This window comes from Taurulus bubalis (genome assembly GCF_910589615.1).
Source record: "Taurulus bubalis genome assembly, chromosome: 17".
NCBI lineage: Eukaryota > Metazoa > Chordata > Actinopteri > Perciformes > Cottidae > Taurulus > Taurulus bubalis.
The window spans coordinates 7151128-7176033 of NC_136605.1; the positions used below are offsets into that span (position 1 = coordinate 7151128).

Genomic DNA, 24906 nt, shown 5'->3' on the forward strand with positions numbered 1-24906 from the left:
ACAACAAACTACATCATCTCTGTCACATGACAGGTTGAGGCCGTATCATTAGTACTGCCTGACGGTTTCTTCTGTGGGTTCTTAGTTGATGTTGTTGCAAAATAATTCAGTCGATTATAATTATCTTCTCGTTTGCAGCAAAGTATGCACTTAAAAAAAATAAAACTATTTGTAATGTGCAGAGTGAGTCTCAGTGTGTGTGTGCACAGTGAAACCTAATGCTGAACAATCAAAGTTGTAATGTTTGGTGTTTTTCATGTTTTGGGGTTCTTTTATTACTTGTAACCGTACATTTCATGTAATCATAATTTATCATCAACCTAATAAATGTATTCATGCCATTCATCTAAAAGATTCAATTATTATTCATCTTTTAAAAATGATATGTTCTATAATTAACTGGCTATTGTTCCTTCAGGTCACAGGCCTTGTTTCATTTCACTGAGACAAACTTCTTTTAGGTTTTGTGTCATTTAGCATTTTTGTATTTTAGTATTTTGAAAGTTAGGTTTTTCTCTTTGAATTTTTTTTTAAAACTACTTCACTAAAATGTTATTCTAATTATTCAAGCACAAGATACTTTTTATATGGAGTACCAGTCGGTGCTAGACAAGGCCTTTCATATAACATTGTTTCGATTGTTTAGATTAGATTAGATAGATATTTCTTTATTAGTCCCGCAGTGGGGACATTTGCAGGATTACAGCAGCAAACAGGGTAAAGTGCACAAAGCAGACTTAAAAAAATAAGTTAAACACGTTTCTATCAACATTTGTAGCACGTGTGCATTAGTAGCATTATCAACAGATTACACTTTTTTTTCTAAACGTTTCATCAATCTTTATTTGCTTTATTCAATTTCTCTCATTCTGAGCAAAGTCAGCAGACTGTCAAGTCATCCATCATTTCTCGGAAAGAGGTTATTTAGGAAATTATCTCGCAAGAATAGATGCTTCTTCTCTTTCCTCAGGCCTGTAACTGCTTGAGCTTCTCACTGATAATTCTGACAAATAACAAGAGGCTCGTTAGAAAACATCGGCTATTTTTGCAGCGTTTAAAATCGACGCGGTTTAATCCACCAGCACCCTGTGGCCATAGAAGCATGTGTATAGCACCCATTTACATTTGTAGTCCAAACGGCATCATTTCAGGTCGCAATATATTTGTTGGGCCTGTTCACTTCTTTCCATGTTCATTATTTGCGCACACACGCACACACACGCCAAAGCAAGCACTCACGTCCAACCGAGGCCGCAAATCCTCCGCCGCCCAGCGAGAGAGCAATCCCCGGAGTGTCAGTCCGAAGATCCCCGGTCTAGAGCTCCGGCAGCCGGACAGTCCCGCCGCAGCTCACCCGGGGCCGAGTCTCCGCTCCTGGAGCATTTTGTGTGTACATGTCAGAGTTTGCTGAGACGCGGACAAAGAGTGGCGGTTAGAAGGGAAGACACAAGCTATTCCCTTCTCTTCTTTTCTTTTTTTCACATGCACAAAACTGCTTTTTGTTCCCCACTTCTGTCTCTCTCTCTTTTTTCATTTAAGGGGGAAGGGGATGCTCGTTTTGATCACATGATTACAATTCACCTGAGATAAAACAAAGGGCGCAAAGAAAGGAGGGGAGAGGAGGACAAGAGACGCACTCATGGTTGCAGGATTCCCTTATCGCCGTCAACATTAACTGATAATGGAAGAAGAAAAAAAGTGGCGATTTCTGGATCGGGTGCCAGTGTGTCGCATGGCGGGGATACAAGGGGTCATTGTTGCGCAGAACAGCGCCGGTGTTTGTGTCCGTGCGGCCCATAATGTCCCCGCCCGTCTCCCCTGCATGCGTCACACTGCTCTGCGCGGATCTCAGTCAGAGGCGTTAATGTAATTGGAAAACTCACATGAGATTCGTTTCAGTTTTACTCATTTTCTTCATGCAGTTTGGCACAGGGAGGGAGAGAGAGATGACCATTATTCCCCCTATTCCAAGATCACCACATCCAAGTCATGACAACACCTTCCAGTGGTCCGTCCCATCATTTGTCTTATGACACCCACATTTTTTAAGGGCCTTTTAATATTGTCTACCTCTGTGATGTGAATATAAAAGTTTTTAATAGATTATACATACCCAGAATGTATATATGAAATGGAAATCGGATATGATTTAGGACGTGCATCTGCTTCTGTAAACCCTTTTTTTGCGCAAAATCTGCCCAACATGTTCTCCATTTGCCGCATTTGATTTGCGACTAGAACAGCATGAACATGTCTCATGGACTGCAGCCTCCGTCTGTTTGTGAGGTGCAGTTCGTCTCCATTTGCTAGAAATGCCCAGGCCTGATGAAGTTCATTTTCATTTATTTAATTTATTTGGAATTTGTGGATCTGCCAGTGAAGGAAATGCCCTCGAGCGTGTTCTGACATGTAAAGTGCCTCATCAAATGTTAGACACGAGAACATTTTTCTCAGCTGATAAATTGTCCATGAAACTCCTGCAGCGGCACACTTGATCTAATTGTGTAATTCATTTTATAATCTGATCTCTATATGTTTTCGATTCAATCACACTTTAATTTGTCTTTACGTCAGTAGATGGTCATTTGGGGTTCTGAAAAAAACGGCAGATCGTCTGCAGTTACACCAAAACAAGGCCTGTTTAATTTCTCAGGTGGAATTCAGAGAAACTGCACAAAACCGAAAATGTGTGAGGAGATAAGTATTGCCCCATGTAAAGCAGTTCATGTACGACATAAACTCATATTGTGGGCACTTTCCTTTGCGTAAAACTTCGCAAAACGTACTTTCTTATGAACTTTCTGCTCCATTTTCGGAAGCATCAAGGTTTCGTTAGGATAGATGGAGAGAGAGAGACAAGGGGAGAGAGCCAATCAGAGAGCTCCATGTACGGCTCCTTTAAGACTTGTCCTCCCCATCTATGTTTTTTTCTTTTTTTTCTCCCTCAGCCTCATACAAGGAGCCCTTTAAGCCCCGGTACCGACACACAGAGCAGGCATTCATACTCGGGCAGCGCGAGCGAGGGGGCTCGGGAGCGAGCGTCACTTTGGAAACTCGGGAACTCACGGATTCTCGTGCTAAACCGGCGACCTCCTTTTCTCATTACTGAAGTAAGGCGCTTAGCATTTCCAACTCTTTCCTCTCTGCTGCTGGTGGCTGCTCTGACTCTGCGATTTGCACATTTCTTCCTGTTGGGATCGTAGAGGGGAACTCGCGTATTATAGTCTTAGAACCAAAGAATCGTTAACAACAACTTCATTAATCATTAAGAACTCTCCGAGCTATAGGACTGTGTTTTTAGTTGTTCTTGTTCGTCCTTTGAGTCTCTGTGTAGAACCCTGTGTAAACTTTTGACATGGATTATGATCATATACATGATAATCGCCGTCATGGGGAATCCTGTAGTGATGACTTGTGTCAGCGCAACAAGTGCTCCTGTTTTAGATTTATGGGTTTCATTTTTGTATATCGTTGACCGTTATTAGTTTGTCTTTTTTTTTTACATCATTAACACAGTAGGACACATTAGCCTGTTTCATATGAAGAAAAACTGCTTTAACTGATTTTTTTAGAAGTTGAAGAGACGATGACATTTTATTGACATGGACTTTGGTGCAGATGGAACATTGGATAATGGGCTTGTTTTAATTGCAAGTTGTGCCATTTTATTCTATGTATACTGTTGTTGTTTTTTAGCTATGTGGATCAGATGCCACTTGAAATCCGAGCTGTTGTAAAAACTAATTGAAAAAAACAAACAAAAAAAGACTAAACAAAACAAAACAAAAAAAGGTTTCTAAACAAGCAAATTAAGGCCAACTCACTTGCATGTCAAGCGTTGATAATGAGTTCACACAACCGGAAATCATTACGCACAGTAAATATGCTCAGTGACGTTAATTAATAACAAGCACGATTTAAGGGCTTTTTACACTTTAAATATTACATATCACCAGATGATAAATACAATGACCACATAAGACTCACTGCTGCGCATTACTCGCTTGTTTGTTGCTTGTTTGCTCGCTTGTTATTTCATTCATAAGAGTAAACTAACAAGCGAGCGGCGCGTCGTGCAAACGCGCGCAATGATGCGTTTGGTGCCTTTTTACGCACGAAGTTGCGCGGCAGGGACCCTTTGGATCCGAGATGGCAGTCAGTGAGGAGGCCGTGCCGAGCAGGTGGCTCTCAATGCGCCTCGGACAGATGGGGAAGATGTGCATGCGCCTCTGTGGGGGAACCGATACGACCAATTCTGATGTTAATGAAAGGTTCGCGTTCGGAACCCGTCAAAACACGACGCAAAATCTGTAATTTAATTGGCTTTTTATTTATTTTGTACCCTCGAAAGGCACATACGTACATTCACTTACGGTTATTTTCCGTGTCTTAGGCGAAACGTAAAACAAAAAACAAAAAGAAAGAAAGTGGGCGAACCTTTTTCCTCAAATATAAAAGTGAAGTCCCCCCCACCCCCCCTCCACCGTGACGAGCTATTTCGTAATTAAGCGAGATCGCTCATTTTCCCGCAACTTGACACCGGAGCAGAACACAAACCAGCGCGCTGTGTGTCGCTGGTTCACAGGAAGTGCGCTGATTTAAGGACGTAAAGTCCGAGGCAGGGTGTTGATTTAATGGGCAAAACAAGGACACATTTTGCTCCCGCCGATAGAGCTGCCCCTGTTTCACAAACAGACTGTGTCTAATTCACACACGGGGTGTATATTTCCAGCGCCAGCCCATGTTTACCCAAGAACATGCAGAGCATCAATCCGAGGTCTGTGCTGCTGCGGCCTCGTATCGTTCCAACACTCCCTCTCCGGGGAGCTTGGAATAACTGCTAACCCTTAAACAGTGATGGGGGGCGGACCTCTGCAAATAACCCATACATCCTTATTTTGAGACCGAACTTTGAATTCCTACATGGTTCTTTTGAATATATATGAAGTTATTTTAGTTTTGCGCATTGAAAATGTCTCCAACACTCCTGACATTTAAAGAAGCCACTCCATGATCTTATGTGTGCCAGTGTTGCACAGAGTGAAAGGTGGAGGCAATATGGGGACATGGCACACAAAGGGACTATTTATTGAAGGAACATGGGGTGGGACAATCCTTTTTAGGTCCAGTCTGAAGTTTTATTAGCGTGACGGAGAGAGAGAGAGAGAGAGAGAGAGAGAGAGAGAGAGAGAGAGAAATTGTGAAATAATGAAGCCAAAATATGACTGAGCCTTGATTATTAAAAGTCCCGCAGCGCAAGGAACCTCATGACCTTTTCCCTCTGTGGCTTGTTGTTAAACTGACGCTCCGCATCATTCTGCTGTTTCAGGTCCTCACTGTTGGATTTCCACCACGGGACAAACGGAGGAGAGAGTGAAGGGGAAGTCAGGAGGGAAGTGAGACCGGGTGAGTTTGGCGCACAGTTGTGCTTTAGCAGGTAAACTGGGGTCCAAGGTGCGCACTGAGCCGCCTATGATACCAACAATACGGATGGAAAGAACTTTAATGTGGAACCCTCACAGAGTTTTGCAACGGAGGCTGAGAGTAGAGACAGACTGGCAGTTCATATTATAACTTGGAGGAGGCCAGAGGGACAGATCCAACCGATCAGCAGTCAGCCGACACTCCGTGCGTCACTGTAGGGACAAACAGCAACAGGGACCCAGCAGGTAGAGCTGAGCATTTAGGAACAGACCTTGCATCCTTCTGCGCACCTGGGGGGCGGGGCTTGTGTGTGTCTAGGAAAGATGTCCAGAGAGGAGCAGAGCATGTCGGACGTTGAGCTCAGTCCGGGGATGTCTGACGACAGTCGCTCCCTGTCGCCGGGCCACTCCTCCGGCGCAGCCGGCGGCGGGGACTCGCCTCTCCACGAGCGGCAGCCGCCGCAGCCGGCGGGCCTGGACGACTCGGTGGCGGGCTGCTCGTCCATCAAATCCGAGGACGAGGACGAGCGCTTCCCCGCGGGGATTCGGGACGCGGTGAGCCAGGTGCTCAACTGCTACGACTGGACCCTCGTGCCCATGCCCGTGCGCGTGAACTCCGGAAGCAAGAACAAGCCGCACGTGAAGAGGCCCATGAACGCCTTCATGGTGTGGGCGCAGGCGGCGAGGAGGAAACTGGCCGACCAGCATCCGCACCTGCACAACGCGGAGCTCAGCAAGACCCTGGGGAAGCTGTGGAGGTGAGGAGGCCGCGCTGCATGTTGTCACGTCACTGTCATGTTGAGGCAGCAGGGCAGTAGGCCCGGCGGCTATTTTTAGGGTGAGGGGGGTCATAGCTCCAGACAAAGGTCAGCTAGTGTCACGGCCAAGTGAGTGATATCAGAATCAACGCAACAGGGCAACGCAATATTGTTGTATATTTCCACAATAACCAAAAGACTTTCAAGAAGTATCACCTCAATCAGCTGATGTTTTGCACCCTGTAGTAAAAAAAACAACAAAAAACAATCCCCCACCATGTTTTCTTCATTTCCCTTTGTTTTTCTTTTGGAGACTATCATCTCTCTTCAGTGGACTTTCCTTCAGGCCAACTCAGACAGGAGTTTGTGTACTTTTACAGAAATAAACTGTTGAAGCACACTGTAGGTTATTGTGCACAAGCAGGCACCATTATTTATTATGTTTTGTCAATAGGATCTTTTCCTCCAACAAGCTTTTGCCTTTTCCTTTGACCATTTGGTTGAAGTCATGTTTTAGTTTTTTCTCTTATTATTTATTGTATTTTCTCAAGACATAGATGAGACCTTGTTCATGAGAGCATGTAAGACATTCCAACACTCCCTCTTTTGATTTGTGGTATTACATGCTTTGCTGTAATTGAGTTGCACTATATACACATGTATAGACGGCATATATACAAAATAAGAGACAGGGTTTCAACACAGCTCACCAGTTGAGAAGTACATATGTTTATTATGAGTCTGCCACCGTCACATATTCCGGATTTCACACACCGTTCACTTACTGGCCGTGTAGCTGAAGTAAACGGCTCCTGAGGGAATCCAGGGAATGCTTTCTGCACACATTTTAGGTACAGGGTTTCAACCCTCAAATTGAAAAGGGTACGGCAATATTTTCTGTCTCATTTGAAACTGATTGAATGCTACAGAGCGCTGGGTACCGCTGCCTCTTGATCACCCCTTCCACTCCTTTCAGTTTAAAGTTCTGTCAGACCATCCATCCCGTGTCTGTCTTCTCACACACACACACACAACAAAACAAACTCACTATTTTCTGACAAGAAGGTCAGAGAGGTTAAATGAATGAACCTTGTGAGGACAGAACGTTAATGAGATGAAGACTTGACCTTGATTTGTTAATCGGCGCAGAAGCGCGATGAACAGGGAGGCTGAGGAAGGTCAGGAGCTTCTCATGCCATTCCTGCCAGCAGTAGTAATGAGCAGCTCCCTTCCATGTGTGCAGACAGGATGCATCTTTGGCCCGCATTATTTCATTACTGTCCAGCACTCAAAAGCCCCTGGCAGACATGACACGAGATGCAGCTGTGCAGAAGTAGTGAACACAGCGTAATGTATTGATCAGCACTTTAAATTGATCACATTTATTGCTGGAAAGTATGTTGCCGAGCACAGATTGCCAAGATAACGAGTGTTGGTATTCTTCCCCCAGAATATGAAGCCATAAAGATTTAACCTGAATGTGCGTTTTTCAGTATTCACGTAACCGTTAACTTATTTAGTCAAATACCAAAGTTACCATGTGACCAAAATATTTTTTTTCTTCATTATGAGCGCGAGCAAAAAGCAGCGTTGAGACTTCTCTTCTCTTCTTTATATATTTGAAACAAACCTAACAACCAACATCTTTTCTTTTACCTAAGGCTTCTTAACGAGAGCGACAAGCGGCCCTTCATCGAGGAGGCAGAGAGGCTGCGCAAGCAGCACAAGAAGGACTACCCCGACTACAAATACCAGCCGCGACGCCGCAAAAGCGGGAAGCCCGGTTCTGGGTCAGGGAGTGAGGCCGATGGCCATTCGGAGGGTGAGGTCAGCCAGCCCCACTACAAGGGCCTCCAACTGGATGTGGCCCTCATTAGGGCAGCCGGTTCCCCTCTGGCAGATGGACACCACCCTCATGCTGCAGGTGGGCTGCCGGCTCTTTGCCACTAATACTTCACTGATACCATTTCTGTCACACGGTTCCCACATTAGGATGCAACCGAGTCCGCCAAGAAAACTACTGTAACTACGTGTGTTCTCGTGTCTCCACAGGTCACAGTCCTCCCACACCGCCCACCACTCCCAAGACCGAGGCTCAGTCTGGGAAGGTGGGGGATGGAAAGCGTGAGGGAGCTGGGAACGGGGGCTCGCGTGGTGCAATGGGAGCGGAGGGAGGCTCCGGTGCTCCGGGATCTGGTAAGCCTCACATCGACTTTGGTAATGTGGACATTGGTGAGATGAGCCACGACGTGATGGCCAACCTGGAGCCTTTTGATGTCAACGAGTTTGACCAGTACCTTCCCCCAAATGGACACCCGGGCGTTGGGCAGAGTGCTGGGGCCGGAGCGGCTGCCACGCCTTCCCCGGCCTCTCCTTACACCTACGGCATCTCCTCAGCTCTGGCAGCGGCCAGTGGACACTCCGCAGCCTGGCTCTCCAAGCAGCAGCAGCAGCAGCAGCAGCAGCAGCAGCAGCAGCCGCTGCAGCACCACGGCCCCTCTCTGGGCTCTGACCTCTCCAAAGCCCAGATTAAGAGTGAGGCCGGCGGCACCGGGGGTCACTTTGCAGAGGCGGCCTCGGTCGGTTCCCATGTGACCTACACCCCCCTCAGCCTTCCTCACTACAGCTCTGCCTTCCCCTCCCTGGCCTCCAGGGCTCAGTTTGCAGATTACGCTGACCACCAGGCCTCCGGGTCGTATTACGCTCACTCCAGCCAGGCCTCGGGGCTGTACTCTGCCTTCTCTTACATGGGGCCCTCCCAGAGGCCCCTGTACACCGCCATCACTGACCCAGCCAGCATGCCGCAGTCGCACAGCCCCACGCACTGGGAACAGCCCATCTACACGACTCTGTCGCGGCCATGACAGACAACGAGACCAGAGAGCACTGGTGCAGGTTCAGCCCCCATGTCAGACCCGAGGAGCGGCGGCTACAACAGCAGTGTTGGTGGCAACGGAGGTAAAAGTGGTCTGGACTGGGGGGTCTGGGCGGGCACCGGGGGAGTCGGCAGGGGAGGCAGGAGGGGAGAAGCCCTCTTCTGCCCCTGCCCAGATGCAGAGATGCTGGCGCAGCCCAAGGAGCAGCTTGGAGCGGGGTGCTTTGAAAGCGCGGTTGATTATTTGGGGCACTCGGTGCGGTAGTGACAAAACGGATCACTTTACACCCACCGGCGAAGGGTTTCAGGTTAGATAGCAACATGATTGACAGTGTTCACAAGTGGTTAAGGACCATGTCCCTGTCGGCTTTGTGCACCAGAGGAGGCACTTTGTAGTCTACACCCCTCTCCCACGAGCCACCAGGGGGCCGTAGCAGCAGAGAACGGTGCACATTGAGAATTAGCAAGACTTTGATCTCTATCGTCACGGGTGTGACTGAGACGGAGACACATTCATTCGATATGAAATCGGTTCTCTTTTTTTGTTTTTGTACAAGAAGAATGCAGTGCCAAACTATTGGCCGTGGCCCATTCACTTCTCAGGCAAGATTGACCTTTTATAAAACAGATGTTGAATTGTGTTTTTAGAAATGAATACAACAAATACTCATGTCATTCTGTTGATTTGTGAGGCACATTTTGTCCTGAATTAATTGTGCTGTGTTCACCTAACATGCCTTTTGTACACACAATGGACAGGCATGGAAGCAAAATGCCATAACACTATTTTGAGGTTCTGTTCAGTGAAATGTATATTCAGTTATAAATGTATACGATGTACTTGAAATTACAAATGTACGTTTTCTGATGCATAAGGATTTGAGATATTTGTAAAACGACCAAAGTTTTGAGACCAAAACTTGAAGAAAAGAAACCGACTAAACAGACGTTTCTCCCAACGTGACATTGAAACCTACCTTACATTACATAACTAGTTTCTCTTAGCGGTCAGCAATTGTTACAATGTGACTTATTGTAAATGCCTTAAAAACATGGTGTCAAAAGCTACTTTTGCCTTTTTTCTTCTTCTAAACAATGGCACTGATGAGTGTGAGGATTTTCATTCGCAGTTGACGCATTCATGAAGAACGTTCATGAAAAAAGACAATTCTATTTATACCTGCATGACCCTTTTTCATTGACCATGGTCGCAGTTAGGGATGCACGGTATGTCTCGGCCGATAATGGTACATTTATATAATTATGTATTACTCTGCTCATAAAATTCAATTTTATATGCCACATATATAGAGCCGATATTACATAGTGCAAGTTTTTTGATGAACTTTGATGAAAACAAAAAAGAACTTTGTTTGTTTGTGTTAACTGACCAGCACAAGTAAGAGCTTTGGAATATTAAATCATCCATCTTTCTTTCACTCAGGTGTGCATAATACAAATACAGGTTATGAACTTCCTTTTAAAAATACAAAAAAATGAAATTATCGGTTGATATCGGCCTTGAGAAGCAGGTCATTATTGGTTATCGTATCAGCTAAAAAAAAAGAAAACCCACATCGTGTATCCCTCCTCGCAACGTGTCATAGAATACATGGGAGAAGCTTTTTTCATTGTTTTAACTATTAACTGTATTAATATTGTTAATTTTTTTTTGCTGTTATTATGTTCACTGAAAATCTGCACCCTGCCTTTTCTTTACCTTTTTGTGTCATTTAAAATATGTATCAATATTCAATATGAAGTGTCAGATCTTTTAAATTGTAGTTACTTTTTTAGTTTTATTTTTTTTGCATTTCGAGGACCATGTGGGAGTTGCTAATACTGAGAAACAGTTGCCAGAGATTGAGCGATTAAAGCTTCCAGGAGCAATACGTTTGAACCCAGCCGAAATATTAAATACAAAATGTGCCTGGTCCTTAAAAAATACCTGCTGCTCACATATGAAACAGAAAAGTATTTAATCTTAAATCATGTTTGTGTCTTTCCCAATGTTTGGACTATTAGTTTATTTACTTTTTCATGACGTGTTTCTTTCCTCATTGTTGGTCTTTATAGCCTACTTTCTCTCCACATCTCATTTCCTACAGAACTGTATCTTAACAATCTTATTTTCCATCTGGGAAAGTGAAGAAAAAAAAAAAAGAGTTTTTTATTTTTGCTTCGTTTTTATGTATATCACTCAAATATTCGTCATCACCACTGGACGCAGATCCAAACCATATGCATGCAGCACTGCTTGTTTTAATTCATAGTCCATCGACGCTTAAAGCCCAATTCTATTTAACCATTTACCTCCAGCACAACACGCAGACTTCCTTTTACATCCTTGTTGCTATGTGTGAAATATGTATTGCATTGCTCCGAATTTTACATTTCATATTTATATTTGTTTGATGCTCGTGTTTGCGCCGTTCGTTGTTTCTCTCCAACACGAGGGCAACTTTTGATCGATGCTGCCATTTTAGTATTTCATAGTTTCCATCCTTGTATAACCGTTGCCAGCACAGCACAGCAACACGCCTTCTAATTTAACAGCGGGAGCGAAAGCCTAAACATGTGATGATGACTAATGACCTTTTACGCTCACTTGAAATAAAGCTCTATTATTCCTGCTTTGATAAAAATCTGCCTCTTGGATTTATTGCATTTTTTTTAATTTTCTTCCAATGCAATGCACATCAGTCAACAACAAATCATCCCCCAGATTATGAACATATTCCTGTTATGAAAAAACTTGTCTTCATGGCATCGAATGACTCGACCACTGCTCACATTAAAGGATGATTGGGACTCACAGCAACAGCGATCTACAACCATCAACAGAGGTGACACGAGTGATGTGCGAGTGTGTGTGTGTGTGTGTGTGCATGTGATGGCGTCTCGCTACCACAGCAGTTCTCATCACCTGCACATTCATGCACTGTAGGTGTCCACTGCGACCGAACTTGAACTAATCCAGACCCAGATGAGGGTGTGATTGGTTGAGCCCGTGTGCATGTTTCCTTATAGTGTGCATGTGTGTTCCTCTGTGTGCTGCGGGTTAAGCCTGACTCTTAATTCCCTCTCTTTAATCAGCTGTGTGATACTTTGGAAAGACAAAGAGGGCCATTGAAGGGGAGCGAGGGGGAGGAGGGGGAAACGGGGCAATGAGGGAGCCTTACCCATAACTGCCTGGCCTGTAGCTTCACCGGGATACAATGGGACTCTCATACTCGCTGCACACAGACCCCTCATCCCCCCACCACCCCCCATCGCCCCTCCATTTTCAGGTTGGAGCTGTAATGGGATTAAAACATTCCCGAAATGAAGATGGTTAACCAGAAAGACGACGTAGGTAGAGTTAGTTATTCGTTTCACTGCTTTTTGAGCATCAGACTGTCCAAGCAGGGGTCGGCACGGACTAGGCGAGAACGGATAAAGCCTACTGAAACATTTCACTCGGGTATATTGGGGAGCTAATCTCATCCTATTGAGCATCATAGGTTCTTATTCACCAAAGTGCTGGATAATCATGAGAAGTACATGGAACTGGTAGAAAACCATGGCTGCCTATTAGCACAAAAACTCTAAAAACACTGAGAGACACTTTTGCTATCGGAAGATCTGGAGAACTCAAGTCAGACACTATCTGAACCAACATAAATCATCTTCCCTACATCCAATAATCAAATCAACAAATCCAGCACACAAATGGCAGGAACAGTATATGACTGCAGCGTGACCACAGGGTCAATGGGAAATAGTTGGTTGGAAAAAGACAGATCAGACTCCAGTATGCGTGGGACAGATCAACAGAACAGAGAAATACAGACATGAGAGAGACAGAGACTAATGAGCAAAAAGAAAAAGTCAGAAGATCTAAGTCGCACCCTAAACTGGGTTGAGGCCTCGCTGTGGTTGGTGCTGCTGAGTGTCACATGGGCTGCCCGGTCCGACTCATGAAAGGACTGCAGCGTCCCCCTGAGGCACCGTCTCTCCCAATCAAAAGACCCACAGATTAAAGCAGTTTTTCAGAAATTAACAGCGTGACCCTGGCTACACACAATTAGAGATACCAGTCCAAACTGGATTCCCCTCGGATGACGTTTGAATGCTAGGGAGATAAGACGATGCACACCTCCTGGCGTTGCCTTTGCCACGGGAAGACCTTCTTTATTCTACGGCGAACATATAATACACCCATCCATCAACCAGAGGCTGGAGTCTCACCGTGCAGCTTCTTCTACAACAAAGCTGTTAATCCTCTCATTCTCACACTTTCAGCCCCCTCCATCTTCCTGCATGCACTGGCCCGCTTTCTGCCTGGGCAACAACCCATTTCGGCTAAACAATACAGTGACTGTTTGGCTGCTTTGTACGTATGTGTTTGGATGGGGGAAGGGGTGTAGAGACAGAGCATCACGATGTTTACACTTCTCCATCAGCTGCAGAAGAAACCCGCCTTCACCTCTTTAACAGGCTCCTGATCACGAAGGCGGTGGCGAATCGGTCGGGGTTTCCAAGCTAGTTGTCAACGACAGCGTGGAATAACACAGGATGAAGATCATTATTGAAAAGGTCGGCAGTGCAGTGACTTTTAAAGCAGTGTTCGATTTGCTGGATGTATCCGAAATCTGCCATATCTCACCTGTAAAAATTTTGATTTTTTATTTTTTTTTGCAAATGTCAGGTGGAAACCGTGTGGCTTTGTTTCACGTGGCAGCAGTAATCATGACTTTTGCAACACTAAAAACTACAATTGCCAAGTGGAAAAGTGGACATATGTGAACTCTTAAGAGGAAGTTATAGCCAATCCTACTAAAAACTAAAGCTGCGCCAACAACACCTTAATATCATTTAGCAGTATCACGACATACTGTAGCTTCAGGACAACTTAATGTCTCTTTTGCAACTCCTTGAGTTTACCTGAACTTCCCCCAAATTTTAGCTTCCTCCTTCTAGACGGGAGGTATTTAGGACCACGGTGCAGAAGAATTTGTTCACCTGGATGATGGCTGCTGGAACAAAGCTGTTTTTATACCGCTTTGTTCCAGCAGCCATCATCCAGGTGAACAAATTAAAATTACAGCGCACTGATTTGTAGCTTTATGTACTTTTATCATCATGTTTGTCTGTGTTGTTTGTAATGATGTGTCGAGATGGATGCCTCGCTTTCTAATGCAAACCAAGTCTAACCGGGTACAAATACAAGTCCCTGTGACATTGCAATATTAACCCATCGTCTAACTTCAAACTCATGACATACATCTGACGGCTCGGTGTCATTACACACGTTATGAATGTGACATGGTCATTTATACAAAAGACTTTATTAATAACAATAAAACGGTTCTTGTACACTAATCACGTCTCTCCTTCGAAACAAAACATGGAAAACACTACATAGGATTATTTTGTAAAACAAAGAAAATGTCAGACTTAAGTTACATTTCCCCCTTGTGGCTCTTCGTTATAATGCAACTGGTAAAAAAGAACTCTGCATTTTTTTACACAACACAATGAAACTGAAAACGTCACAAGTCCGATCACAAGATCATGAACCTGCGAGTGTTTTGATTTTAATTCTTCTTCAAGTGTCAACTCAGCACACTTCATATTCATATTTCACAGACTCAGAGACACCTGATGCGATGGATGTTTTGCGGATCAAATTGAGGCATGAACAGGTGGGCGATGCTGGGATCGGCCTTGGGAATCTTCCGGGTTCATGTGGCTGACTGACCTGATGTGATGGGGGAGTGACCCAGCATATATTAAATAAATCCGTTCAGACCGGATGAGTGGTTTAATCAGTTATGATGAGCTCGTCACAGCCCCAGTCCTCATAACTCCCATCAGGAAGATACCTGCGGATGATGATCGGGATCTTTCTGCCCCTGTTGGACGGGGGTCAAACAATATTCACTGTGAGACACTGGACAGTAGAGAAGCTCTGGATCACAGAATATTGACCTACTCTCTGTAATGACAGAAGGAAACTACATATGCAGTGGTTTCATATCTTACAAAGCATTACTGATAATTCAAACTATACAATTAGCACTTACTTGAGCTCTTTCATAGCTATTTGCAAGGGGTCCGTTTCTCCCTCCAGCTCCACCATGACCGGAGCGCACATCCTGTTGGAAGCAGATCGACACGTGAATTAATTACTGAAAAACAGACACTACAAAAGAGCCTGAACTATAACAAAAAAAGTACAAAAGGATCCAGCGGATAACTTAATAAAATAAAATAAAGTGACAGGCTTTTGCCAACATTAGCCTAACGAGGAATACTGTGACGGATAGGATTTCCGATATTTGTAGCATTTTCAGTTGCAATCGATGAGAGCATTGTCATTACTAAAGATGTTGCTAAACTGGTCGTATTCATTCGTGGTGTTGATGAGATTTTGACAGACACCACTACAACGAGTTACATTGTTAGCGCTCTCGTTGAAACGCTGGACCGGGTCGGAGTGGACTGGACCTGTGCTGTCAGTGTGGGTGCGGCCGGCGCACCATCAATGATGAAAATAGGGATCATCATCCAAAAACCTTCACCAATGATTTAAACATAGAGAAATATTGGCGTTATGTATACGTTATTATACTATGATTTTACTGGTCTGGCCAACATGAGATCAAAATGGGCAGCATGTGGCCCCTTAACTTAAATGAGTTTGACACCCTTGACCTAAACCCTCCTAGAATACATTAAGAGCTGGGCTATGGTACTCATCACATTAAAAAGGTATCGACTAGTGCCACTGAGCAAAGTCATCTAGATGCTGCAATAGACAAAAGTCGCAGTCGCTGCTATTTAAATAGTTGCAAAAAGTTAGATTCTCTGATTGCTTTGGTGTTTTATTTAAATCTAGTGGTTCTGCTCACAGGTCATCTAAAGGGGACCTCGTTGTTTCCATTATGTTACCTTTGTCAAAATATTTTACTAAATATAATTATGAACATAAACATGGACAATTGCACACTCCCCATTTTTTTTTATTACAAAAAGCACCGTTTAGTGTTAGGACTCAACTAAACAACTAACAGTTTTTCCCCGTCGGCAGTCGGGCTCATCAACAGAGCGCCGGTTCCCCACTGACTGACCCTGTCACCCCCTTTCTTCTTACCGGGCACTCCCCTGCACACTACATATTTAAAACACACATGTCACTTTAACATACATTAACATTATCTGTTTGTCTGAGCACTTTATTTTATACTTAATTTAACACCCATTGCACTGCTGTTGTCGTTGATTGTTGTTTGTCTCGTCCAACGTCTCACGTCTAATGTATGCACCTTCCGCCAAGAAAAAAAATCCTCGTTTGTGTAAATATTCCTGGCAAATAAACGGTTTCTGATTCTGATAATGACAGCGTTACGGCTCGTAGGTTTTAGTCCTGACAGAAAACGCCCCACCTCCATATGACGTCACCACCCAGGACAGTGTTGTCCCATCATCACAGTGTGCAGGTCCACATGTATAAAAACACTCACGCTATCTGCAGAGCTCGTGTCCCGAGCACTCGGGCTCTCTCGTACTTGGTCATGTAAGGCGTTGTGATCCTCTTCAGGTTGGCCTGCGACCCTCCTCCTGCGGGCAAGATCTGCACGTTCTCCCGGTCCTCCTGCGCGAGAGCAAGTCAACCCGGTTGGGACAAATACGGACCCACAAGAGCAGCGGCGGAAAACGCGTTTAGAGTCAAGTTATATTAAATAGCAAACGACTTGATGGGTTACGCACAAGCTAAGTGTTCGTTAGATCAGACAGTAATCATGTCATTAAAAGGCGAACTTACATCTTCGGGGTTTTCCAGGTCATCTAATCCCTCATCTTCTTCGCCTTCATCAAAATCTCCGTCGTCGAAACTACAAAAATGACATAAAAACGATAAGCACAAATACCAGTCATAACTAGCTCAATGTTAGCTAGCTCTAACGTTGACCCCACGTTGCGTTGTGTTTTAGTAAACACGCGGCTCGATACGTCACGTTCACAGTGTGACGACACTTACTTATCTTCGTTGTCCGACATGTTTTATGTTGAAGCTTGTAAATGTTCTCTGTGAATCACTGCTAATGAAAAAGTTCAGAAACACTTCTTTTTGTCAACATGGACCCACATGAACGTCGAGAATGTTTAACTTCCGGTATCTCGGTCCGTTGGAGAATATTCCGGGTGCTCCAGAGGACTATTGTTTTTTTTGTTCCGCTTGTACTGTCGTTTTATAAAAAGGCTGTTGAGAAAAAGCTTGAGCTTGCATTATGTGGTCTAATGTAATCACAAATAAAACGATTATTGTATGAATCAGATTTAATTTGTCTGTTTCGTAATGGGGCGACATATCGTCTATTGCAAACGTGTGCACATTAGGCACACACCTGCCTGATTTCTATGTGTCTTTTCTTCATAACATACATGTTTATGTAAGAACACACATGTAGTTAATGCATTTAATGCTTTTAGTTTACCATTAGACTTGCTCTTGTAGCATTTTAAAAACAAACTAAGACTCACCGAAGAGTGACAACTTTCACTCCCGAAAAATCCTCAACTTTTAACCTGAATTAACTGTTTTTCTAAAAACCTAGGCGTATTTGTGCAAGGAGCTAAATTATATCTAACGTAGGGCATCACAAATCATGAAGGAAAATTGACACATGAAAGAAATAGACATTATTACATTACCTTTTCCAGTTCTTTTAAGGATTTCCGAGCTCTGCTCACCATTTAAAAAGCCAAAACATTAAATTAAATATTAAAGCAAAAACAATGAAACTGATTCTGAAATAAAAACAAGTCGGTTTTATCCAGCATTGAAAAAAAATGTCAGCATAGTGGATAACTACCATGTCAAAAATAGTTATTTGAACCGTAAATATACAATTCACCATAAAAAAAAAAAAGAACACTTTCCCAAATCCCTATTTATATCATACTACATCAAATACAAGCAAGTAATACAAATGAAAGAAAGATTGTAAAACAGGAGACAGGGCAAGTAAAAACACATGGAAGATAAAATGTACATTGATAACCCTGATACATTTGCACTAAGATAATATTGAATTTAGGCAATGCTACAGAGATGCTCTTCAACATAAAATGAATAAACTATTTAATATTGTGATCAGATTCCACTTTTCCACAACAATTATTTGTATTATCGTTAGAGTTTGTTTTCTTTGAGAGTTTCTGCAGTCGGGTTAGTACTTCAGCTCTTTTTGTCCACGGAGTCTTTGCTCTCAGCTTTATGGTTCAGCATCTTAAACATTTTCATGGCTTTGAACTTTCCTTTTGACTTTTTTAGCTCTTTTAATCCTTCTTTCTGGATCTCTGTGGAGAGATATGGATACAGTTAGGGGCAGCATTTTCAAAACTTTTCAACATTAAGGCTAAATCTGCTGTCCCTTCTTCACAAGCAGCGAAGAAAGTAAGACATCGACAGGAAAAGTCACATCACCGTATGAAAAAATAAGCTATTTGTCAATGGGGACTTATGATATAAAACGTTTCTTTTCACCTTTGTTTGTCATCATGGCTTCCAAAAGCATATCTTCTCCTCTTTCCCTAATGAGAAAAAAGAAAAGTTTAATTTTCAACATAAATACCCATGAAAGCCTGAAGGTTTTATTTCTTCTTCTGTGCACCTCTGCCGGTCCTGATCCAAGCTGCTGACGATCTGGTTCCTCTGTTCGATGATGGCCACCAGCTCGTCCATCAGATGCTGCTCTCCAGCTCGATCCTCCCGACTCCAGTCGCCCACTGAGTGTTGAAGATGACGAGTGTAACATTTAACCAAACAAAGCGCACTGCATCACATTCAGGAAACTGAACCCAGTGAGGTTTGAGATTTAGTTCTTGTTCCCCTTTACACAAAGGCAGTTACAGTTAAACCTCTGGAACATTTTGCTTTTAGAAATATGCTTATTTATAGTGTATGTGTGATTTCCATCAGGGTAACAACTACAAATGTTAGGTTTATTGGATATATGGTAAAAAAGGGTTTAAAGGTCTCTGAATCATTACAGAGTTTCCTCTCAGCTGTGTTTGTGAGGTAAATAATTGGTATTATTTTCAGATATGTTAGCTAAAAAAAAAAGAAGTGGCAAAGTAATGCACACAGCGAGACGCTGACCTGGTTTATTAAGGAGACATCTGAGCTCGTACTCCACATCTGCCTGTCTCTCCTCTAACTTCTGCTGCTTGGTCCTGGGGGGAGGCACAACATTGATAATATAAAAAGTTATATTCTGTAGATATTCTTCATTATTCTTATGTCTATGAGAGTTCCGGTTGTGCAAGGTCAGTTTAACAAAAACTGTCTGGGAGAAACGTTCCTCAAGGTTCCACGCTTTGCACCACAACACTCACACATGTTTATCAGTATGTTGACATGAGGGAAGCAGACTGGCCGTTCCAGCCTTGTGAGAAAAGATGAGGACCCGATTCTCCTCCTCTTAGAAATGTTAGAGCCAATTAAATGTTCACGTATTAAAGAGCCGAACATCCGGCTGTTGGGTCTGTTTTTGGACGGTCTCCCTGCGTGTTGACTGGACGACTCCCTGCTATCGCGATTGCAGCTCTTGTTACTTTGCTTGTGAGCAAAGAAAATAAAATGAGAGAAGTTGTCAAACTGAATTCTTCCAGAGGATACACCAGGCATCCAAAAATAGTACACGCCAACAACACACACAACAACATAAAACGTCGGTAAAATTCAAGAAACCTCCCTTCGCAACACATTTTGGACGCAGAGTGTGACAAATAATGGCACATGCTGTACAACTCATAGGCAGAGCAAAATCCTTGTGCTGGTCCGGTCTACTTACAGATGAACCAGCTCTGTGTCTCTGCGCATCAGAGCGTGTCTCTCATGAATCAGAGAGAACCACTCCATTAGCATTAGTTCCTCATCTCCATCTAAAACAAAAAGAACGGCTCATTAGAACAAACATATATGACATAGTAATGTAACTATTTTATATATACAGTTTGCCGAACCGTTCTTGAGGTCTCTCAGATTCTCCTCCAGTTCGACTCCTTTTTGCTCCAGTGCCTCCAGGTGTTTCTCCAGCTCCCTCACCTCCACCTGCAGCTCTTCTGTGGACACGTTCTGGTCCGTCTGCACCTGTCCAGCCACATACAAGTCTCAGTAATATCTCACACTCCAAAAATGATGCATAATTTCTGCAAGACCAAGTGTGAATAATCGCCACAAGGATATAATTACACTCCCCGGTGACTGCACCGTGTCATGAGAGCTAAACATCGTCTGCGTGTTTGCATTCAATCCTTCTGTTAAGGTTGAGTACGATGACTCGGACGCAAACCTTTGGGCAGCAATGTGCATTTTGAATATTCATCATCTGAATAAGTATAAACCTTCATTGAGTTATTATTAGTTGTCTTTGGAGTTCTAAATCCAGCCATTGTACCTTCCTCTTGATGAGTGGGAAGCCGTGTCCGGGGGCGGGGGCCCGCGCAGAGGGGAGGTCCTGACAGGTCTTTGATTTGGGAATCGCAGGTTTTCGATCAAAGGGATTCTCTTTGCAGGCCAGCTGAAAGTAAAAAAACAACAACATTGTTCTCTTGAAGTATTTAGTCTGTGACATTAGATTTAATTATGAACAGTTTTCTCTTTCCATACCTTACTTCGACATGACACGACCTGGTCAGACTCAGTTGCCTCCGTCAAGTCAAAATGCAAAAGGGAGTTTTGAGAGCCGGCGGATGTGATAGCTGGCACAGAGAGACTTCTGGGTAAAATGTGACTCTGTGCCTCTCCTGCAGAGGAACAGGGCCCTGCTGCTTCAGTCACATCCAGAGGGGAACTAGCGTTTCCAGTTTCATCCGAATCAGATACAAGTTGACTTGTTTCTCGAGCGGGTTCACTTGAAGCTCCCACATCACCGGGTGCAGATTTAATAGCAGAATCTACACTTGAACAAACCCCAGCATCCGCGTCCCCCGATGTATTTTTCCGAGTGCCACCATTCCCTGAACTGGGCTCGGTTTGGTCGGCGGGCTCGGGCTCCTTCGTAGTCTCCTCATCCACCTCCTCTCCGAATGGATTGGGAGGAGGCACCCGGGGCCTGTTCCAGGACCTCCGCATGTTGGAGACCGATTTGGATCGAGGAGCGGGCACCGGAGGAGGAGCGGGGGGCAGTTGTGTCCATGGTCCGGGGTGGATGATGTTAATCCATGGATGGTTGGTTTGCACTTTGGGGCTATCTCTTGTTGGGCTGGTGCTACAAGGGGAAAGGCAAGAGGGGCTTTAAGAGACGACTCCAAAAGTGAGGAAGAACTTCAGAGGGAATCAGTCATCACTATTATTATTATGATAAATCAATTAAAACCATTGGTGTTCCCTTTCATAAGATTAAGATGTTTATAGAATGTTCTTTGTGTTATTTTCAAACGTGAATGAAGAGAGGTCGCTTGAGTAAAAGGAAAGAGACGCTTCAAAATCTAACATAATCAAGACAATACAGACTATAATAAAAGTACACTCACATGTGAGAAGAGTTGGGTGAACATTTCTTTTGGTTGGATAAATTGCCTGCATGCAGAAACAAAAAACAAAAATGTCTTCTCTCATTTTTTCTTCAACATCAAAATACAAACATAGAGAGAGTGGTTAAAACACAACTGATCCGCTACAGTAAAAAGAAGGTAGTGTTTTGTTTCTTACCTGAAGCAGGGGAGCTGTTCATGGGCGGGGCAGCTCTGGTCCTGGGTACAGGAACAGGGACCGCAGAAGGGTCCAACATTCTCCTGGGTGCTGCAACCGGCCGACTGCTTCCTTCTGTCACTCGAGCACACGATGAGGAGAGCTCAGAGGTCCCTCGAGTCTTCGTCTCCTCCTGCTGTGTCTTACTTTCTGCCAGAAGGGACGCAGGTCCAGCTTTTTCGGCTCTTTTGACGGTCCTGTCTTCAGCGCTGGGTGGAGGAAGACGAGGAGGCGCCGGCTTCCTTGCTGTGCACTTCAGTCCAACAGTTAAGTCTTTCAGAACTCTTTCTCTCCCCTCCGTCTCCGGCGTCTTACAAACCAGTCGGTCCTGTGACTCTGTTGTCTTGGTGTAATGAGGGACACTGGAGATGGCCAGTCCACCCAGAGAGAAATAACCTGCCTGAAACTTAGATTTGGTCCGATTGTCAGTCGATCCAATTTGCTTATTCAGGTCACTTGTACTTTTCCCGTCCGTAATGTGGTGCGTGCAGATCAAGGAGCCGTCGTCTCTTCCCCGCGTGTAAGACTCCGGTAAAAGAGTGCTGCGGCACACTTTGCACCTGGAAGACAAACGGGAAATGTGTTGCTCTTAACGGATATCAACAGAAAAAAGGTAATACTATGATTTAGAATTATTATTATATTATAAGAAAACATTTTGACAAATAAAAAACAGCAGAAAAACCACCCGGTTCTCTTCTTGCGCTGTATGGTCATGTACCAGTGGCGGGCCGTGGATTTTCTACCTGCGCATTCAGTGAGTCATAGTCTAGATCAGCTGTTTAACCACTGGGCACCAAAGAAAAAAAAAAAATATATAAAATAGCTATAACTTTGTGATTCTGTTTAGGCCAGTTTAGCAGGCAGAGAGAGGTTCCAGCAGGGATGTCCAATATGATCGCAGTGGTCACTTGAAACACACTTGGAACACATGCTTGTGTGTGACTCCAACCGGATCTACACACAGTGTCGGGGTGGATCTGGATCCAGACACTAAGAAGCAAGAAAACCCAAACAAACTGCTGTTACCTTGTGAACTGTGCTGTTACCTGAAACAGCTGCGATGGTAGACCTTTCCGTCAGTCAAATGTCTCTGTATGAGGTGCACCGGCTTAACACACACATGACACACTGTCTGTGGCCTTGTGTCGGATAGACGATCTTCTCTGCTGGTTGCCAGATCGGTCTGGCTCTGAAAGGAGAAGGGAAACCAGCAACTGAGACCGATAACCCAGCAGCTGAGATGAAGAAGAAGAAAAGGTGTGTTCACAATGCAAACATATGTGCGTTAAATTTACCTTCAGGCGTTTCAGACCATCAGGAGTTTTACTCTTTGCGAGGTTGTTTAAGAAAGTGACGTGTGATGACTTCGAACTGGTGAGACCTGCTGCAAAGTCAAGAGAAGACATGCAGATGGAGCGCAGTTTGATAAAAGAGAGATTTAAGATTTAAATAGAAAAGGTAACGTGCATGTGAGAGAGACAATAAACCTCAGCGTGCTGATTTTCTGCAAGCATCTAATAGAGAAAACTACAGAACAGTGACATTGTACTCAGCACACCATAGGACTTCCTGTTGAAGAAGTAGTAGTACTGGGAAAGGTAGCTGATGACGCTCAAACCATCAGGCGCCTTGGTGGAGACCATGTCCTCTGGTTCCAGCAACGCAGGGATGCCCAGCTTCCTCTCTGCAATCTCAAATGCCTGCAGGAAGCCAGGAAAGATGAACAGAGAATGAAGGTGGAAAAGAGCTGTGTGAGTACAGGTGACCTAGAAGTCTTGTGCGTGCGTAATGGTAAACAAATACCAAACACAGAGTTGAGAGACGCATGCTCGCATCATGCCTAGAGTGCAACCATGTAAATGACTCACCGTCTTGTTATTTTGATAACCATTATCTTTGCAGAGGGAGCTGAAATCTCTGGAGCGAGGTGAGGGAAATAAAATAGGATGATTAACTGACAAGACAAATATCACAAAGAAACAAAAAACTGTTGCCTTTTGGTGAATGAGGGTTAACCAGACACCCCAACCGACATAGAGAAGCACTGGCAAAAGATCAATCACAGATTAAATTAGATGATTCAGGTTCAATCGTTAGAAACAAACCAACTAATCCCATTAAAGTGGACAAGAAGAGAGACGGGAAGAGATTAAGAAGAGCAGATTAGACTGTGCAGGTCCTGCACTGCTCCAGATTAGACAGCACATTAGTCAACCTGGTGCAGCCCCAGACGAGACAAAAAAAGTCTTTCTGACAGGACCCCCTCCAAAAAAACACAACAGACAAGGACACATGTGTTTACAACGTTAGAAATGTCCTAAACGTGCAGCACACCTGCAGATCAGCCCAGTGAAACCACATGTGACTACTGGTCCGTACTGGTCTACTCACATCAGGTCGGGTCGGTGGCTGTGGATGATGGCGCAGAAAGCAAGTCCGTCCCTGAATGAGGTGGACATGTTCTTGATTTCCACACCGGGGTAGCTGGCGCACGTGAGGCGGCACCAGTCTCGGACGGCCCTCGGCGAGGCCATGTCGTGCGTGAGATTTGACATGTGGACCGGATGAACATCGCGCTTCAGAAGTTAGAGGAGATCACAGAAGGCTGGGCAGGTCGGGGCTCCGGGGAGGAGGAAACAAGAAACGAGCATCTTCTTCTTGCAGAAAAACCTGCGGCCGAATCGGTGCATCGAGTAGGTGAAGCAACAGGAAGGAAGGAAGGAAGGAAGTGATATTTGTTGCCCTCCGCTGTCAATTACAAACCAAGGTGCCCGCGCGTGAGAGCTGATGACGCGTGGCTCTCCTTACAACACCGCCACGGCACTTTTAACCGATCGCTGAAGAAGGAGTTTCTCAATGTGGAGAACTGTCGTCAAAAACACATATTTACGGTGATTCGGTTACTCCTGGTCGATTTAATAACAAAGGATTATACTTTTTAAACTCAAATTCCGTTACTTGCTGTGAGTCTCGTTGTGCTCCACCTTTAGTGAAATGCACAAGAGCTGTAGCTAGAGGGAGACATCGAGCTGCTGCCGCTATAATTAGGATTACATTATTATATTATTATGGTTACACGTTTAGTTCCCTTATTTTTCTATT

At 44.2% G+C, this 24906-nt stretch overlaps 3 protein-coding genes across 3 annotated transcripts; 1 reads left to right on the forward strand and 2 right to left on the reverse strand.

The window, feature by feature from the left end:
• Positions 1-5747: 5747 nt before the first annotated feature.
• sox10 (SRY-box transcription factor 10) lies at positions 5748-9045 on the forward strand (the record flags this gene model as incomplete). Its single annotated transcript, XM_079233008.1, has 3 exons — positions 5748-6181; positions 7843-8105; positions 8234-9045. 3 exons carry the CDS (start codon positions 5748-5750, stop codon positions 9043-9045), a joined length of 1509 nt encoding a protein of 502 aa, XP_079089134.1.
• Positions 9046-14373: 5328 nt separating this feature from the next.
• On the reverse strand, positions 14374-17217 carry polr2f (RNA polymerase II, I and III subunit F). Its single transcript, XM_079233013.1, has 5 exons — positions 17083-17217; positions 16867-16936; positions 16565-16695; positions 15125-15196; positions 14374-14953 (listed from the first exon to the last, which is right to left on the reverse strand). Exons 1-5 carry the CDS (start codon positions 17100-17102, stop codon positions 14863-14865), a joined length of 384 nt encoding a protein of 127 aa, XP_079089139.1. The 5' UTR covers positions 17103-17217; the 3' UTR covers positions 14374-14862.
• Positions 17218-18282: 1065 nt separating this feature from the next.
• Positions 18283-24338, reverse strand: LOC306750157 (MICAL-like protein 1; the record flags this gene model as incomplete). Its single annotated transcript, XM_079233553.1, has 15 exons — positions 18283-18404; positions 18592-18638; positions 18719-18833; positions 19207-19280; positions 19901-19991; positions 20073-20199; positions 20507-20629; positions 20719-21319; positions 21585-21630; positions 21763-22361; positions 22851-22993; positions 23100-23188; positions 23363-23504; positions 23673-23721; positions 24196-24338. The coding sequence occupies 15 exons, from the start codon at positions 24336-24338 to the stop codon at positions 18283-18285; spliced, it is 2511 nt and encodes an 836-aa protein (XP_079089679.1).
• Between the last annotated feature and the right edge of the window lie 568 nt (positions 24339-24906).